Source organism: Chinchilla lanigera, unplaced genomic scaffold (genome assembly GCF_000276665.1).
Source record: "Chinchilla lanigera isolate Chin_1 unplaced genomic scaffold, ChiLan1.0 scaffold00068, whole genome shotgun sequence".
Taxonomy (NCBI): domain Eukaryota; kingdom Metazoa; phylum Chordata; class Mammalia; order Rodentia; family Chinchillidae; genus Chinchilla; species Chinchilla lanigera.
The window spans coordinates 7,535,880-7,555,805 of NW_004955469.1; the positions used below are offsets into that span (position 1 = coordinate 7,535,880).

Here is a 19,926-nt window from a genome sequence, read left to right on the forward strand (position 1 = left end):
TGTAACTCTGTTTTGTTTGTATTGTTCTTATGCTAGTTTGTAAATGGATGTCTGTTTGTTAGTTTTCCTTCTTTTATTTTTTAAAATAAATAAATAAATAAATTTAAGACCAGCATGGATTACATAGCAAGACCCTGTCTCAAAAAACTCGAGACAGGGAGAGAGAGAGAGAGAAGCAACACAACCTACTGGCTGATGAATAAGTAAAACATGTCTAACACAATGGAGTATTTTTCAGCCTTAAAAAGACAGAAAATTCCACCATGGGCTACAACACAGATGAACCTTGTGAAGGGCCTTCTGCTAAATGAGCCAACCAGTCACAAAATGAGAAATAGCATATATTCCCAGTTATATGAAGTATCTAAAGTAGTCAAATTCATAGAAACAGAAAGAATGATGGTTACAAGTGGGTGAGAGAGAGGGTCACTATTATTTAATGGGGATAGAGTAGGAGCTCAAAATGAAAAAATTCTACAGACCTGCTTCACAGCAACATGACTTAACAGTTCTGAACTGTATACTTTAAAATGGTAAAGATGATAAACCTTATATTCTGTGCTTTTTCATATAGTAAAAAAGGAAGAGAAAACCAAGGAAAGATGATTTTGGGCCATGCAAGACTTAGAGTTAACAAATAATGCTTTATGGTAGTACAGTGGTAAAGAGGTGAGAAAATCCCAAGATCAGAGTAAAACACAGCAGAGACACAACTTTATATAAACAATTACCCTAAGGGATTGAGCTTCACTGTAGTAAATAAGGTCATGCCTCCTAAATGCATCATAATCAATCACTATATATGCTGTTCACATCACCACTGCTATGATACGCACACACATTCTCACATGTGGATTCAGGAGTATGCAAGTTCCCCTGGTCCCCAGCGCGTGCGCACACACATGCGGGCACACACACACACACAAAACACAGGTTCAGGCAAAAATATCCTACTTCTAGGACTATCTCAGATAACATATAACCCTTTTGCTCTGCTTTTCCCTTTTGGAGAGGTATAATTCCAAGGACAGCAAGCAACCCTAAGCTCAGGAGAGGAGCTTTAGCCTCAAATGAACAATACCCAATACAGGAGCTACTGAAACTCGGGTTTGAGGGAGTCATGTATCCCTCTGCCACCAAGTCTTCAGAATCACCCCAGAAAAGCACAAGCCTATTTCACACAATAGGCTTCATGAATGGAAGAATTAAAAGTAATTTTTCTTTTTCCTAAAGGTCAAATTATATAGACTTGGAATTTTAAGTGGCTGATGGCCACTAGTGTGCAGATTTTGTCACCAATGGTATGTTTTTCAAAATTATTACAGGAACATATGAGTCAAAGTCAGTAAGCTATGAGCTAAGAAAGAAAACAATGTTTACCTGTCAGAAATAGCTCAAAATTATAATCTTCCAAGTAGGTCAATCTCAGGAGGCCATACACCCAGAATGAGTGTGATATTCCTCTCAAAGGACTGTAACATCAGACTCACTTGGTGGTTTAAGAGAAGTATCATCTCATTGATGTCCTAGATGAAGACACTATCCCTGCCCCAGATACAAAGCCCTACTCATAACACAGTCAATAAATACTCATGGAAGGCTGATCAATATTATAAATTCTATAACATCTGACAATCAGTTTGAGAGTACAAACAGCCCAGTAAATAACTCTCTTCCAAAATTGGCTTTTAAAAAGTTGGAAATGGTGAGGCATTTTGGTTTGATAGAGAACAAGTCAGCACAGCTGTCGCAAAAGCCATTTTCAATTCCAAACTCATCAAGCATTTTACTTATTTATTTATTTTGGTACCAGGAATCAAACTCAGGACCTTGTACTTGCCAGGCAGGTGCTTGTACTGCTGAGCTATATATCCCCAGCTCATCAAGCATTTTAAAACAAATGTTACAGTGCATGCCTATAATCCCAGCACTTGGGATGCTGAAGGAAGAGGATCACAAGTTCAAGGCCAGCCTGAGCTATACAGCAAGACCCTATCACAAAAAAAAAAAAAAAAAAAAAAAAAAGGAAAAGGAAAAAAACAAAACAAAATAAAACACCAAACTAAGCCAAAAAGTGTGCTTTTTGTTTTGTTTTGTTTTTTTGAGACAGGGTCTCACTAAGTATGCCAGGTTGGCCTTGAACTCGCTAAGTAGTCCAAGCTGGCCTCAAGTTTGTGGTGATCCTTCTGCCTCAGCCTCCTAAGTGCTGTGATTAGATGCATGTGCCACTACACTCAGCAGAAAAATGTAGTTTAGTAACTAAACAACATAAATAAGACGTCAAGCCTGTTCTTTCACAGAATTACAAGTGATCTTACATTAGCCCTACTCTAGCAAATTGTGATCTACTTAAAATCATGATGAATAAGACTAAAACAGGTAAATTTACTGTGCTCTACTAGTAAGTTCACAAACACTGAAAGCACTATCTTTAAAGCATAGTTCTTTAAAATTAAAAAAAAAAATCCATAAGATTAGTATAGGAAATAAACAAGAGAACAAGATTTTCTTTAGATCAAATCCAAGTAATGTACATAAAATCTTAAGTATTGAGCAGAAGAGCAAATAACTGCATTAAGAGAACAAATGATAGGTACGTTAAAGTATTGTTTTAATTTTATAATTATAGCATAATTTAAACGATATTTTAAAAATTTTTAGGTTAATTCTGTTTTGATGCAACGTGTGGAAAAAAAATGGTCGGCTTAGCTATTCAAATCTGCTGTGGACATAGGCATGCAAAGGGGGCAGAAGCAGACGAAGGTGTTCTCACAAAACACAGTCTGGGGGCTGGGGATTTACCTCAGTGGCAAAGCACCTGCCTGGCAAGCGCAAGGCTGTGAGTTCGATTCCTGATACTGGAAGAAAAACAGAAAAAACAAAAACAAAACAAAAGGCAGTCTGGGTCCAGGAAGCAAGTCTTATCTGAAGACTTCAACAGAAGTACTCAGTCTATCTCAAAACAACCTGGGCCACCAAACCAAAGATGATGAGCATTTGGAAAAAAAGAGTATCAGAAAGCACAAAGTACTCTAAATTTGCAGTTTTTATTAACTTTTCTTTAAAACCAGAGGTTGGAAAATTAGTTCAGTGTTGAGGGTCATGAGCTTTCAGTTGCAGCAATTCAATTCTGCCTGAAAGGAGCCATAAACAAGATATGAATAAATAATCATGGCTGTGGCCCAATCAAACTGTATTTATGGACAGTGACATTTGAATTTCAAAAATCCACTTTACAAAACATTGTTTTTATTTATCATCAACTATTTAAACATATAAAGTCATTCCTAGATCATGAGCCATACAAAAACAGGTGACAACTGCTGTCAGATGCAGGGTTTGGCAACCTGGCAGGCGCTTGTGCAAATACACAAATTCCAGGTATATGTGACAAGAGAGCTGCTCTCTTTCTTGCTGAAATTTAAAAATGCAGACACTTAGTTAACACCAGCAAGTTTTGCTTTCTCTCAGAAATAACCACAGACTGAGATGTAATGGTGACTAATCTCTAATTTAAAAAATCAGGGTTAAAGACCATGTGGTTAGATAATTAGATCTCAACCACAGTAAACTGCTTGAATTAGAATAGCAGAAAGTCTATCAGAGACATCAAGAACTGGAACTTTTATAAAAATGTTCTGACCCAAAGAAGCAACTAATTTCTCTCAGAGACTTAGCAGAAAATTTGTTAGAGTGCTGGTAAGTAAATTGGTTTTGTTTTGAATAGGACTCTTGAGATTTATTTGAAAAATCTTGTTCACTTAATACAATATTTTAAACTCCCCTCAAATGGAACATAAGGAATTACGTCTGACATCTAGTGGAAGTTTTAAGAAACAATAGGGATATGACTTGTACGACTTTCTGAAGGAGAAAAAAGTCAAAACCAAAACATAAAAATGGGGGAGGAGGTAGGCGCCTGAAGAGATGGAAGGTGTGTGGGGGCGGGGTACATAACAAGAATTAAGATGTGTCATGTATGTCTACCAACTTCCCACAAGGAATGTAATCACTATATATTAATGAAAAAGAATGTTTTTTAAAGTTGTGTTTAGTATTATTCATTCAATGTATTTTTTGTTCCTCCCATCCACTAGCTACTATTTCAGGCCATGCTAACTCAGCAAGGAACAAGCCCAAATGCCACCCTTTGTGGAGTTTGTTTTTGTAGTATGATTTATTTTATCCTGAGGAAGACTTTAAACCTTGAAAGTTATTTCTAGCATCTTAACCTCTTAAAGCACTTTCACATGTTATCCTAAAACAACCTCATTAAATAAGATAATTAAGAAAGGTTTTATCACCAATTTCCCACAAAAGTGAACTGAGGTCTCCTGATGTTTAACCTGGCTTCCTTCTATCACATCACTTCCCTTCTACTATTCAAACAACCAAGCTACAGTTATGCAAAGCTCTCTCTCGATTCTGAATTTCACCATCAGTCCAAACAACACTTCAACTGCCACATGATTCTGTAATAACAATTTGCTAGTGTTTCTGCACATTAGGGAAGAAGTGTGACAGCAGCCTCAAGGGTACTACTTTGCTCCTGTGTGATTCTGGGCATATCATTCAACCTCACTGATACTTCCTGATTATTAAATGGGTTAATATATTTATACATAGGAGTAAACTAAAGCTCGAGAGCACCATGAGTCCGCAATAAACATGAACACTTGAAACTTGGCATGGTAGTGCATACCTGTAACCAGCACTCTGGTAGGCTGAGGCAGGAGGGTCACTGAGCCCAGCTGGGCAACTTAGTGATTTAGCAAGACTCTCTCTCAGAAATAAAAAAAAAAAAAAAATAAGAAAAGTCTAGGGATATAGCTCAGTGTGAAAACCCTGGGTTCAATCCCCATTAGTGGTGGAAAAACCCTTGCATCTCAAATTTGTGTGGATCAGAATAAGTCTATTTTATGCCAATATGAAATATTAAAATGCACTTTACCTCACAGTTTTAGTCTGTTCTAGATTTCTACTGGAATTTTTATTTCACTTCTTGGCATCCAGTAATGGTAAAACATAAGATTATTAAAAAAGTATTTACAAACTTCTATCTCCATGGCAACGATGTTAGTTCAAAATATCCCTGTATCTCACCTGGCCCATGAAAAAAATTCTCTAGCTGGCCTCTTTCACTTTTGTTTCATTCCCTGTTTCATACAGCACATTGCGATTTTCTAAAATGGAAAATTCAACACACCTCTCTCCTGCCTATAGCTTTTAATTAAGGGCAAGGTCCAATACCTTGCAGAAGCTCTTGCCTCCTTGACAGCCACCCTCAAAGCAGCTCTGCCCTCTGCCAAGATGCCCTGCCCACCACTGTCACAGAAGAATTCCTAGTCATCTTCTGGCTTCACCACCAATATCACTCTTGACAAAGCTTTCTTAGCCTGCCAGTAACATAAAGACAGATCATAAGGTAAAGATACCTTATTACAGAATTATTTTGCATATGTAGGACAAATACAAGTATGTGACATATTTCCCAGAGTTTCAAAATGAGCAGATCTTTTCAATACAATGGTACAATCTCGAAACTGGTCAAAAACCATGGAACCAATTAAGTAACACTTAACAAACTTTAAAGAAATACTTAAGCTCCCCAATATTTAGACCAAAGTAGTGACCAGGTTCATCACCGAGAAACAGTTAAGCTCAACAAGATGATTCTATCAACAAAACTATTTCAGACCTTTAAGTAGACAATTATGTGGCTTCAGTTATTGATACAAAATAAAAATTTTGAATTCAGGAATGTCACAATTCGTTTAATTCCACATTGCACTGTTCAAGTAGTTACAGTGAGAAGTTTTTAAAAAGCCTTCCTCAACCTGTGGGTGCTTCTGTAAACAGATGTCTGATTTCAGAAGACTAAGACTAAGAACACTGTATATTCCATATAAATGTGCTAATAGTTAAACTCTTGGAGATTTAGGAAGTTGTTACTGCTAGAAGAAAGTGCCATATTTACATAAAACCAGGTGATTCACCTATACCTGAAAAAGCTGAAGATAAACAATGAATCAGAATATCCACTCTTCCAAAGGGAAGATAACACCTTCATGTTTTTCAGAGGAAGAATATGATTCTAGTAGTTCAGGATTCACAGCTGTTGACATGTGCAAATATTTCCTAAGGAGTCAGATTTAATTGGTACTAAATTATTATTTTGTAAAATGATAAATAATAGGAAATGTTAGTGAACCTATAAAAAATTCTATTAACATTCCATTAAAAGTGTTATTAACTGAATTCTGGATAGCTGACTAAAGCTATATAAAACGAACCTCCCTGAAATAGCACCTGATATCCCAGCAATATGTACCTCTGTGGTTTTCATAAATCAGGTAAAAAGATCTATTTAATTTTAAAAACTAGCTTCTTTACCCTAAGTCAAATCTGCATATAGGCTGAATTCAGAAGAGTACTGTTTGCACCTTGCATAGCAGCTAGACGGTTCTCCATAATTACTTGCTGAATAAGTGGAGTTAAGAATACCAACAAGAGTTAAAAACAACTACTGATACTGTATTTGTACTTGACATATTTGAATGCTTAATATAGAATTCTTAATATATAATATAGAATTCTTAATATAGAATATAGAATTCTTAATATAGAATGCTTAATATATAATTCACACAGAAAACCCCAAACAATCACAACAACAAATTTACTGAATAAAACTTGTACAACACTACCCAGGCAATGCTTCAAAAATTTACCACTGCACATGCTCATTCTAGAGAGAAAATAATCTGGAAGGGGTAAAACTAACCATACCTTTATGAAGTTAAGAAAGAGTATCAAAACAAACCCAAAGAAGCTAGAACAAAAGAGACAGTAAAAGGATATAAATACATGAAATTTAAAAAGCATGTAATATAATCAACAAGAGATCATTAAGTGCCCTCTCAAAAATTCTGGAAGTGGAAGAGACAAAAGCAAGGGAGAGGAAAAAACAAACATCTCAGAACAAGAATGAAAATGAGACATGAGACATTATCATACATATAACAAATTATAAAGATAAAAATATTATGAACTTTGTATAGATAACTTTTTTAGGTACAGAGGAACAAACCCAGAGTTTGCTAAGCAAGTGCTCTACCAATGAATTACATCCCCAGCCCATGTGCCAGTAACTCAAAATTTACATGAAACTGGCAAATCTTACAATTATAAAATGTTCCAAAGTGACAAAAAAGAAAGAAAATAGTTTTCTAATTGTTTTAAAATGTCAACTGCTAAAAATCTTCACACAAAGAAAGCTCTACACACATAGAACTTCACTGCTGAGTTTAATAAAAAATTTAGGGTGACTATAACTTCATCTTTTATAAGCTCCTCCAAAAATATAAAGAAAGAATGCTTAGGGGTGGAGGTACTGAGGATTGAACTCAGGACCTTCACTCTAAGCACATCCTCAGCACTGTTTTACTTTTTTTTTTTTTTTTAATAAATTTTGAGACAGGGTCTCACTAAGTCACAGTGTTGCCCAGGCTGAACTTGAGCTTCTTATCCTCCTGCCTCCGTCTCCCAGAATTCTGAGAATACATGTGTGCCACCATGCCTGGCTCTTAACTTTTTGAAGACAGTAAATTGAGTGATAAAAGCAAAACCAAAGTAAGACCAAAAAAAAAAAAAAAAGAAAGAAAGAAAAAAACAAGAAATATTAAAGGCCAATTTCACTTATAAACATAGCCAAAATTTAAACAAAATATTAGCAGACAAAATTCAATAGTATATTAAAAGGATGGTCACCTTAGGTTTATTATAAAAATGTACGAGTGATTTTTAAAAATAGGGCTGGGGATATAGCTCAATGGCACAGCAATTACCTAGAGTGTATGAAGTCCTGGGTTGGATCCCCAGCACCAAATACCCTCTACCCCAAACATACAAACTAATGTAATTTACTACATTAACACAATAAAAGAAACTTCATCTAAGTCATCTCAATACAGAAAATGTCTGACAAAATTTAGCACTCACTCATGAGAAAAAGAAAGCACTATCCAGAAACTAGAAATAAAAAGGAATGTCTTTAACTTGATACAACCTACAAAACCAAACCAAACAGTACTAAATAAATGCTAACAGTATTTTCTTTGGGATTAACAAAAACACAAGAATGTCTCTATTATATCACTTTTTTTTTTGGTATTGGGAATCAAACTCATGACCCCAAGCGCTTGCCAGGCAAGCACTTATGCTACTGAGCTACATCCCTGGCCCTATTGTATCACTTTTACTCTGTATTACACAGGTGGTTCCAGCCAGCACAGTAAGATCTTCTACCTAAAAAAGTATGATTAATTTTTAAAAGTATAAAAATGGATGGGAAGAAACAAAGCTGTCATTATTTGTAGATGATCTATTTATCTATAAAAAATCTAAAAGAATCTGAATACAAATTACAAGAATAAACAAGCAAGATGAACAGGTAGTAGATAACAATATAAATCCATTTACATTTCCACACAACAGTAATAAATTGTAAGAAACAGTTAAAAAAAAGCATCTATTTGCATGACAGTATATATTTACCAAAATTCACAAAATTGTACACTTAAAGGAGATGCATATTGCATAAAATATGCCCCAAAAATGTAGGAAAAAGGGGCACAATTTGTAACATCAACAACAAATGCACAAGAATTAACCTAATGATTACAAGATGTTTCTCAGGTAACTTTCTCAGTTAACTTTACTTAAAGGCCTAAAAGGATATTTGAATAAGTGGGATGACACAATACATTCATGGAAAGAAAAATTTAATATTGTAAAGATGTCAATTCTCTCCAATTCTATCTTCAGATTCAATAAATTTTCAATAAAAAAATCTCAACAAAACCTTACAAGGGATTCAAGTCAATAAGCTGACCCTAAAGTTTATATGAAAGGGCAAAGACACTGACAATACTCCTGAAAAAGATTACTTAATCCTTTAATAACTGAAGCGGTAAGGGATAATTTGATGGACAGAATAAAGAGTCCCAAATCAACCCATTCAGATTGGGAAACCTTATTTTCAACAATAGGATACTGCAGGTCACTGGGTGAAGAAATGACAGATTGTCCAATAAAGGAGCCTGAAACAGGTTAGTATTCAAATCGGGTAGGGGGCCACAAGGCAGTGGAAGAAGAATTGGGTATTCTTCTCACATTGTATATAAAAATCCATTCCAGATAAATTAAACATATACATAAAACGTTAAAAAAAAAAGTAAAGGAGAAAGCCTGTCAGGGCAGGCAAGAGTTTTTTAAATTTTTTTTCTTTTTGGTACCAGAAATCAAACTCCGGACTTTGTGTTTGCCAGGCAGGCACTGTGCTGCTGAGCTATCTCCCCAGCCCAAGGTTTTTTTAAACATAACATAAAAAATATTAACCAAAAAGGGAAAATGTAACAAATTTAACAACAGCAAAAGTGAATTACAAGAATGGGTAAATTGCATTATTAAACACAATGGGGAGGTAGTTCCCAACAAGAAGCAACAGAAAACTGAAGGAAAAACAACAGAAACTATAGAAGACAACAATTCCAACCACAAAAATTGACAGAATGTGTGCACACAGGCAGACATATGGCCTGGGGATGGAACCTAGTGCTTCAAACATGCTAAGTATGTGCACTACCACAAAGCCCCATCCCAGCCCCAACACATGTGATTTTGAGTGATCGGTGATATGTAACAAAGAAGAGCTAATGAACTCTTGGTGAGACAGTAACTGCACAGGGACCAGGACACCAGAGCACCACAAAAGAAGACACAGAATTGCAGCACACTATTTGACTGTGTAATATTATTTGACTGTGTAAAATTAATCATAAATAAAACCAAATCCTATTTGGTTTTCAAATTTTAGATTGAAAACTTAATCTCAGGAAATTTACTAATAGTCACAGAATAGAAAAATTATCAGCACTGACAATATGAAAGATATGGCACCTGGGAGAAAAAGGAGAAATAAGACAAAAGTGACCAATTTGCTTAGTTTATGGATAAGTAGAAGGACATTATAATAGAGTTTTAAGATTATTTAAAATTACAAAGCTGGCCAACTTAAAATGGAAATATAATTATGAAATACTGGGATGAGTTGGTAGGCAGAGTTATAAATGAAGGTGATTCCTGATACCCACAATGGAATTCAGTAATACCTGCTAAACCAAGAAACAGCACTCTATGTATATGACTTAGCAATATAGAGGCAACTCCTAGTAGACCTAAAACCCAAAAGAAGTTAAAGCATGGGGCAGTATGTTGCATTTATTATAAGTTCTTTTGTATTACTGGATTTTCAATCCACATGCACATGTTCTTTTAATATAAAAGTTACTCAAATTTCTGAAAGGAAAAAAGAAAACACTGATATCCCCAATAGCTCATTTAAGTCTACCATCTGTCATTGGGTAGGTTAAAGAAAATAGATGTTCACTACAACAGAAAAACTTCCATATATCTGATGAAAATTAATATGCAACAATCTGCCAGTTTTATCCAGCAGAGTAAACTTCCTATTGTCATCCTTATTCAAAGTAAAGAAGTCAGTGCAGAGGCCAAATCCTATCCCTCATTGTTTCTTTCACCCTTACCTTCCTCTATTTAATTTTTTGGTCTCCTCTAATTTTGCTTTATTATGAATATTCAAGTATCTGTGTGTGTATGTGTGTGTGTCTGTGTGTTACCTGTTTTATCGGTAGAATAATTTTATGCTAATTTTCTCTTAATTAGAAAGAGCAAATTAAATTGATATTCATTTCCATATCATGTAAAATAGTTTAAACCTCTGTGGGCATTAGAGCTGTGGAGAAGAAACAATCTCTACCACTGATTTAAGAGAACACAGAAAGAAAGGCAATTCAGTTCGACAGTACAGTAATCACTTTTCCATGTATTCACACTTCTGGAGACTGCTATATTACTAAGTGTCAGGAAGTAGGAGCTAGGTTCCCACGTATTTATGGTGCTATAAAGAAATGAGAGTTTCAAGACTGAGTTCCCCAATGAAATGAAAAAACTAGAAAGTTCAGTGTTCATGTTACATAATATTTGCGATTCTGTGAGTTCTTCATTTTGGTATGGCCCACATCCAGGTGTATACTTACACTATATGTGCAAGGTCAAGTGGTTTCTCTGGTTGCTCAGGAAAAACAGGATGTGCAGGTTCTCTGGAGGGTACGCACCCCAAAGATTTACTAATTGCATGGCTCAGCTTCTTTGCAGGGGATTTCTGTGTCAAAGGAGAAAATAAGGACACATGAAATTAACTCTTCAAAATAATGACAAAGAACTTCAAAAGAACTTGGTGACAAGAGCACAGAAAAATATCTTTTCAGAGTCAAATCAAATTCCATTATAGTCAACAGTAATAGGTCTTGCAGAAAGGAACTCACAGATATTCCCAGGTCACTTGTGATCCCTTCATCTGTACTATGAAGTCACACTATGACATTAATGTTAACTGTATCTCTGGGTAGCTGTACATATCTTTGCATGAATTCCTTCTTTGGATGCTTTTGGATCCTTTTTTTTTTTGGATGTTAAGATTAATTTCCAATCAGAACCAGAACTTCTTGATGGGCTACAATACTAAATGGGTAAGATAATGCTAATAGTACATGGCTTATGGATGTTAGCAAATAAGCCACATCCCCAAATGTTGAAATATTACTAAATAAATGTAAGGCAGAGCATTTGGTTTTTAGGGCCTGAGTATATAGGCAGATACAAATAAGAACATTCACACAGGAAGTCAGGATCAGACCCATGACTCTAAATTATGACATATCAGAGATACAAAAAGAACTTGTGAGCTAGGCATGATGTAACACACTTGTAATCCCAGCACTCAGAGGGCTGTGGCAGGAGGATTATGAGTTTGGGACCAACCTGGGTTACAAACCAAGTTTAAATTGGCATACTAACACATTTTCTCTGGAAATCAGAAACAGCAAATCCCAAGATTATCAAGCCTTTAATAGTAAAAATGCACAAAATAAATAAAATTACGCAAGTAAGTTACATAAAACATTATTTCCAAAGCCCCTATCTACCTGTTCAGGGGACAATGGTGGGATAAAACTATCCCTCCGGCCCTCTTAAGACCCCATTTAAAGAAGTTCTTTATGTAAATGATGATCCACTCAATTCTCTTTAAATAACATTGTAGTCTGAGATTTTGACAGGACATTAATTGCAAAATAGAGATGAAATATTTCATTCTATTCCCTCTGTAGTTTATTACCAAATGTGCCATTTGAAGCACTATAGCTATGTGTTTCACCAACCACATCTCCACTTGACTTTTATATGCTGATTGTTGTAATATTCAACATATTATAAAGTAAAATCTGTTTGCATTTAAGAATATACAGGCAAAGCCAAATGATATGTGTTTATAATAAGGACTAAATAATATCAATTTCTTTAGATGCTTCCTATGATGGCTCCACATCACCTTTCACTGTCCCCTTCAAAACACTAAATTCTGGTAAAAGTCTAGGTGTAACCCAAAGCTAAACAGGGCAGAACTTGTGAAGTTCTTGCCTAATGGTTCTCCACTTCCTTTTGCTCACTTACTAAATTTTTAAGGAAGTAAAGGAAGGAGGAAAAAAAAAGCAGTCCAGGTCTTGGAACTGCTGTCTCCTCCACTTTACTTGAACTACAATGCTAGTGATATGCTTTTAGGTCTGTGTACTTTCTCCTAACGCTAAAAATGATGTAAGAGAGAGGCTTTAACCTAGAAAATTAATTCTATAAATACTAAAGCAAACATCTTCAAACTTTTTGAATTTTCAATATCCTAATCCACTTTACCTAATTTTAAAACATTTCTCACCATCTCTTATAAATCCTAAGGGTGAGATTTATATATTTTTTTTTCTTTTTTAAAGTATAGCAAGGAAGGTATAAAATGTGTACACAGTTTTTGCCTTCAACTTACTTGAACTCACTAGCCCAGGTCAGCCTCAAACCCAGGGCAATCGTGTTTCATTCTTACAAGTGCTTGAATTACAGGTGTGCACAACCATGACCAGCTTTATACACAGTTTTAGTGTATATGCTGCCAAAGCAAGCACTATACAGTTTTAAATCATAAAACCCATAAAAATTATAGTACCCATCTAAGCACTAGTCTGCCTAAGACAGAGAACATAACAGTTGCTGTGAAGCTTCCTTGTGGGCCCCTATTCTACTAGAAGCCCACTTGCCACTTTTTCTCTTCTGGTAATCACTGTCCTAGATCTTTTTTTTTTTGGGGGGGGGGGTTTCTCCAGTACCGGGAACCGAACTCACGACCTTGCACTTGCCAGGCAGGCGCTTTTACCGCTGAGCTAAATCCCCAGCCCCCTGTCCTAGATCTTGAATTAATCATTTCCTTGGTTTTATTATTTCAGCAGTTATAGATACATAATGCACTAAATATGTTTAAAATCTACACTTACATATTCTTCTGCACTTGCTCTTTTCACTAAAAATTGTTGTAATTCATCTATGTAGATGCACATACAGGAACTGTAATTCATCTATTTTCATCAACTGATGGTATTTCATTACTTGATTACTCATAATTTAGATATTTGTTCCACTGTTGATAAACTTTTGGGTTGTTTCCACTTTTTCCCTGTCATTCATAATGCTGACATACCCCATATACAGTCTACTCCATGTTTCTTGGTGGCCATGTGCAAGAATTTTCTAGGACTGATATTATTGGTCCCTCTGGTTATATGTATTATTCAAATTTACTAAGCACTGCCAATGTGTTTTTACAAAGTGGTCACACTAATTTCTACTCCCATCAGCTGTGTGAGTTTCTGAAACACCACATTCTGGCCAACCTTTGCTACTGCCAGACATTTTAAACACTTGCCATAGTATTCCTATGTTCATGGGCAACTGTGTTTCTCCCATGAAATGCCTGTCCCCATCTTTGCCATACTGTTGTATGGGCTGCTTTTCTCTAAAAAAAAGTCATGTTGTACACAATTCCCTCTTTAGGCTTCTCAGTCTGTTATACTTTTGAATACCAGCACTACTATCTTTATATATTAACACTGACTATTTAGTAATATTTTATTTTTTGTATCTTAAATATTTCCCTTCCTCAGGTCATAAAGACATTCTTCCACAACGTCTTCTAACATTTTACAATTCTTACCTTTTGCATTTAAATATGAATTCTACTTAGGGCTGACTTCTGCTAGGTATGAGGAAACAATCCACTTCTATTTCATATGGACAATCAATTGTCTCATTTAATAAATCATTCCTTCCTACTTGAAGGATATCCTATTTCTATTCTGTACCAGTATCATGGTGATTTAATTACTTACTACAGCTTATCTTTCCAGGTAGTGCAAGTGCCCAAACTTACATTCTTCTTTAGGAGTATCTTCATTACTGTTGATCCTTTTTTGCACTTTCACCTAGATTTTAGAATCAGTTTATCATTTACTACACATGCACTATCACCACCAACAACTCTGCTGGGATTTCAATCGGGACTAATAAAACTGACAGATAATTTTGCAGAGAACTGACATCTTTACATCTGAATAGCCCTTTCTATGAATGTGTTTATTTCCCCATGCATTTGAGCATTCTTTAATGTCTTTCAATGAAGTTTTAGATTTTAAATTTAAATTCTTTAAAGAATCTATTAATTTCTAATATTTATTCCCATTTTATAGTCTTGCAGCCAGCAACCCTTCTAACTGATTGACTGGTTGATTACAATACTAGGGAATTAACTGAGGGTCTTCACATTGAACTACATCTCAATCCTTTTTAAATTTTTAAGACACGATCTCACTAAGTTGCTAAGATGCCTAGGCGGAGTTCTAAATATCAGTCCTCCTACACTGTCTCCTACAGTGCTGGGATTACAGGTGTACACCACCAGGTCTGGTTTACTTTTTAATTGTGGCAAAATAAACTAATCCAAAATTTATCATCTCACTTGTTTTTAAATGTGCAATTTAGCAGCATTAAGTATATTTACACTGTTGTGCAGCCGATCTCCAGATGTTCCTAGTCTACAGAACTGAAATTATATACTGTACCCATTCAAGAGCAGCTTGTTGTCCCCTCCTCTGGGCCCTAATGACCACTGATGATGGATACCTGGTTTGCTTCTAGCTGCTTCTAGCTGTAGGCAACAAGGAGAATAAATAATGATGCTATGAATGAGTGTACAAAGACTCTGCTTTTAATTCTTTTGAGTATTTACCCTGAAACAGAACTGCTGGATGATATGGTAGTTCTATTTTTAAGTTTTGAGGCACCTCTCTCCTCTTCCAAAATGACTGCACCATGTTACAATCTACCAACAGTTCACAAGGATTCCAGTGTCTCCACAGTCTCAACAGTTTGTTATTTTCTTTTAAACACAGTGGTAGACACTGTAATGGGCATGAAGCTAACTATGGTTTTGATTTCCATTTTCCTGGGGATTAGTAATGCTGAGCACCTTTTCATATCCCTGTTGGTCCTCACCTCTACAGAAATATCTTTTCCAGTCCGTTGCTCATTTCTCGGGTGGGTTACACATGGTGTTTTGTTTTTGAATTGTAATTCTTTATATATTCTGGATATTAATTCCTTTTAAGACATCTAGTTCAGATGTATCTTCTCTCATTTTATGAGGACTCTCACACATAGTTTTAAGGGTTTTTGTTTGTCTTTTTGAGACAGGGTCCCACTATGCAGTTCAGACTGGCCTTGAACTCACTTTGTAGCCCAGGCCGGCCTCGAACTTGCAGTAAGCCTCCTACCTCAGCCTCCCAAGTGCTGGGACGTTAGGCGTGTGCTACCATGCCTGGCCAGTTTGAAATTCTGATATAGTTCAATTTTTTAGCTTTGTTGTTGCTGATGTCTTTTAATTGATTTACCCAGAAATTTTTTCAGATGTTCTAAACTGACAACACCAAGTAATAATTTTACTTTGTTTCCTTCAATTAAAAAACCTTTCTTTCCCTACTTTACTATGCTGCTAAAGAGTCCCAATAGAATACTCTTCTTTATTCAATGATAACAAGCCTCCTTGTTTGTTTTTAACTTAGTACACACTGTTTTCACATCTCACCAGTAAATATAATGGGTACTATTGGTTATTAGAAATACTTATTACCCCGTATTTAGTTAAAGAAGTTTCTTCTAGACTGCTGTGAGAGAGAGAGAGAGAGGGAGGGATTTAAATCATCAATGGATGTTGGATTTTATAAAATATTTCATGTAAATCTTTTGAGATTATCTGTATTTAATCCATTAATTTTATATATATATGTGAACATTGTTGAGCTCAGTTTCCTACTGTTTTGTTTAGATTTCAATTATGAGTATAATGGCTTAACTTATAAAGTTCCTTATCTTGTTGACTTTGTGTTTTTGGTACCAAGGTTAATACAGCCTCAAAAATGAAACAAACTAGAAGCTGTATGTGGTGGTATAACCCTGTAATATCAGCACTCAGGATGCTGAAGCACGAAGATCTTGAGTTTCAGGCCAGTCTAGATTACATAGGGAAGCCAAGACCAACTTGGATTACCTGGCAAAGCCAAGAAAAAGGGGAAATTAGAAATTTAGAACAAAACTTATAGCCGGGCGTGGTGGCGCATGCCTGTAATCCCAGCACTCAGGAGGCTTAGGCAGGAGGATCCTTGCAAGTTTGAGGCCAGCCTGGGCTGCAAAGTGAGCTCAAGGCCAGCCTGAACTGCATAGCGAGACCCTGTCTCAAAAAGATAGATAGATAGATAGATAGATAGATAGATAGATAGATAGATAGATAGATAGATAGATAAAGACAGACAGACAGATAGATAGAATTTATATCACATAAAATTTACCATTCTAACTTTTTTGTTATATACTTTTACCTTGAGATCCTTTTTGAAAAATTTATATACTTACACCAAATTTCTTCTGCTTAGCATTTTGTCTCATACATCACTTTTATTCTTTCAGCTTTTCTATGTCTTTTTTTTTTTTGGTACTAGAAGTCAAATTCAGGACCCTGTGCTTGCCAGGCAGGTGCTTGTGCCGCTGAGCTATATCCCCAGCCCCATGTCCTTATGTTTTGACCATTTCTTGAAATAGGACAGGGCCAGATGTTTTAAAATATCCAGGAGACAACTGTTGCTTTATATCTGGAAAATTCAGTTAATTTACTTATTAATAATGTTTTATTACTTTATTTCTATGGCTTATTATGTCATTTTTTTTCCTTTAGGTTTCATCATTTTACTTTTCTTCTGCTTTTAGAAATTTTACTTTTTGAGTTGATTCTTCTAGTGGCTGCTTTAAAAAAGATAAACAAAAGTAACATTTACTGAGAACCTACTTGGAGTTGTGGGTTCATTTAATACTCGCAACAGTCTTATGAATTAGATGTTAACTGTCTCAGTTTTAAATGTGTAGAAGTTAGAGCTCAGTGCAAAAGCTAAAGCTCATATAATAAGGCCTGTCTTACTTTTTTCAGGGTAGAACAAACATAGCCTCTCAATAGGTAAAATTACTTTAAAACATACAGGGCTTGAGAAAGAAGCCCAGAGCAGTGAGATACTGTTAGGGGAGCTAGGAAGAAAAAGACGTTCATGGACCAGTATGGAGACACCCAAGTACCACACTGTCGGGTGGTGAGAGATGTATACATGGCGAGTCATGGGTGGGGACACAGCTTCCAACAGAGGAGCAGGTGTCAACAAGGAGAAACATGTGCCTTGTGCCACAACTGCTGCACAGAGTTCCTGTGCCAGGCTGAGATTTGTTTTCATCAAACAATCATGAACTAGCACTAAAAGGCTCTAACAAAACACTTTTCTTGAGCTTGGATCACTGTATTTTTAATCAGCCTCAAGCTAATTCCTTGCACAGCATACTCTTCAGCTAGAGTACATGCTGACAGCCCCTGACACCAGGAGGATAACAGCATAATAGAAAAAGCTCAACGCTGGTGCCTCTGAGGCCATTCTTGTCATTTTTACTTCCAATTACTCTCCCTGAACATATCATCCTGAGCTCCAAGTCACACCACATGAAGAGATTCGAGCACAACAATATCCCCCAGTGGAGGGCCCATTGTCCAAAACCTACTAAATCCTCAAGTGAGTCAGGAAGCTTCTGTTTTAGCAAGAGCATTTATCCACAACCTTAATCAGTATCTGTCTTCATCCATTTAATTCTTTACATCTAATCATGCCTCAACTAGTTTCATAGAATAGTTTAGAACTTTAGCTGCATCTTATTTTAAGCCCAGCAAAATTTGTCATTATTAGCCAGTGACTGTTAGTATTAACTTGATAGTTATTTAAATTTATCCATATTTATTGACTCCAATGCATACCAGTTCTTCTTGCATCCCAATTCTTCCTTTCTCCTTCAATTCCTTTTTTTCCCCTCAAAGTATAACTTTTGTTTTCAAAAATATTCAGCAATATTTTTCTTGGTGACAAACTTGAGACTTTTCCTCAAAATATCTTTGTTCTTGAGAGGATGAATAAACTACATAATTCTTGGTCAATCTTTTCATTGTATCTTCAAATCCTTTACCAGGCTTTCACATTTCTCATCTTTTTCTGTCTGTGTTCAGTATTCTGTATACAGGACTATTTTTTCAGATATGTTTCCCATTCTCTTAATTTTCACTTTAGCCATCTCTAATTTGATCTTAACCTTAACGTTTATTTTTATTTCTAGAAATTCAATTTGGTCTTTTTTCTTATCAGCTTGTTTCTTTGAATATCATTATTCCTAACTTTACTTGTTTAACTTTGTTAATGTAACATTTTGGAAAGTTCTTGGGAGGCTAAATCTGCTGTGTGTGTGCTTGCTGATTTTCCCTTGCACAGATTTTGCTCTGTGCTTAGGTCTGATCTTTTTTATAATGAGCTGACCTTTGGTATGAACTGTTTTCTGCATGGGAGCCCCATCTGGCCCTGCGTGTAGAGGTGGGAATGCTACAGATTTGGGTTGTTGCTTTTTTTTCTTTTTTTGCTTCTTTTGTTGTTGTTATTCTACTTCCATAGGTAGCGAGGAGCAGTGATACCAAACAGACCTCTTAAGGAATGACAAAAAAGTATTATTTCTGCATTGTCGAATATGATACCCCTAAACACAGGATTACTGAGCATTGGCAATGTTGCTACTGTGATAAGAGAACTTAATTTTAAATTTTATTTACTTTTAACTAATAGCCAAGTGGCTAATGCCTAGCATACTGAAAAGTGCAGCTAAGGTTTTGCTTCTGTTGGTTAAAAGGTTGTATTTTGGGGGGACAATTTCCATGCTACTTAGTGGTAGAAACTGGACTGGATACTTCTGCTTAGCAAACACTATGGTTTCAGTTTTTCAAGGTTTCTGTTTTTGTTTTCCTTCTCTCCCAGAGGAACAATTATATGCAGTGGACTTTTGACTTATGAACTCAATTTGTTTTGAGAGGGCTGGTTGTAACTAAAGTTGGTTGTAACTCAAGACTAATTTGCCCATAAGAAATAACAGAAATACATATAATGCATTCCAAGCCTCCAAAAGCACTCCTTAAATAACCTTTCATAATAAAAAGGGTTGTATAATCTGCACAATTTACCAGAAACACCAATAATCTTCCTAGTGTAGTCACCAAAGTTATAAAATGTGCCTCGTTTACCAGAAACAACAATTTCATAAAGTACTCACCATTCAAATTGACATCTTTGGCCTGTAGGAAGGGAGGATGAAATGGAAGGTGGTTATTGTTTGGAAGGAGAGTCCCATAAGAACGTCAGAAATCTGGCTCTCTGCTGTGCTTTGTCTCCCTGAACGAGTCTATAGCCCACTAGGACCTGCTTCTGGCTTACTAGGTCTCATCCTTTCCAAAACTAAAAACTGATCTAAGGTTGTCTATTTCTACATTTTCTTTAACTCTGTTTTTTT

At 35.8% G+C, this 19,926-nt stretch overlaps 1 protein-coding gene across 20 annotated transcripts in view; it reads right to left on the reverse strand.

Moving 5' to 3' along the window:
• The window catches only part of Dtnb (dystrobrevin, beta), a 368,991-nt gene that overhangs the window by 133,103 nt on the left and 215,962 nt on the right, over nucleotides 1-19,926 (reverse strand). For all 20 annotated transcript variants that reach the window (XM_013522584.1, XM_013522593.1, XM_013522592.1 and 17 more), the window contains one exon: nucleotides 11,121-11,245. In XM_013522584.1, coding sequence (XP_013378038.1) covers nucleotides 11,121-11,245 — 125 coding nt within the window. The remainder of the gene's footprint in view (nucleotides 1-11,120; nucleotides 11,246-19,926) is intronic.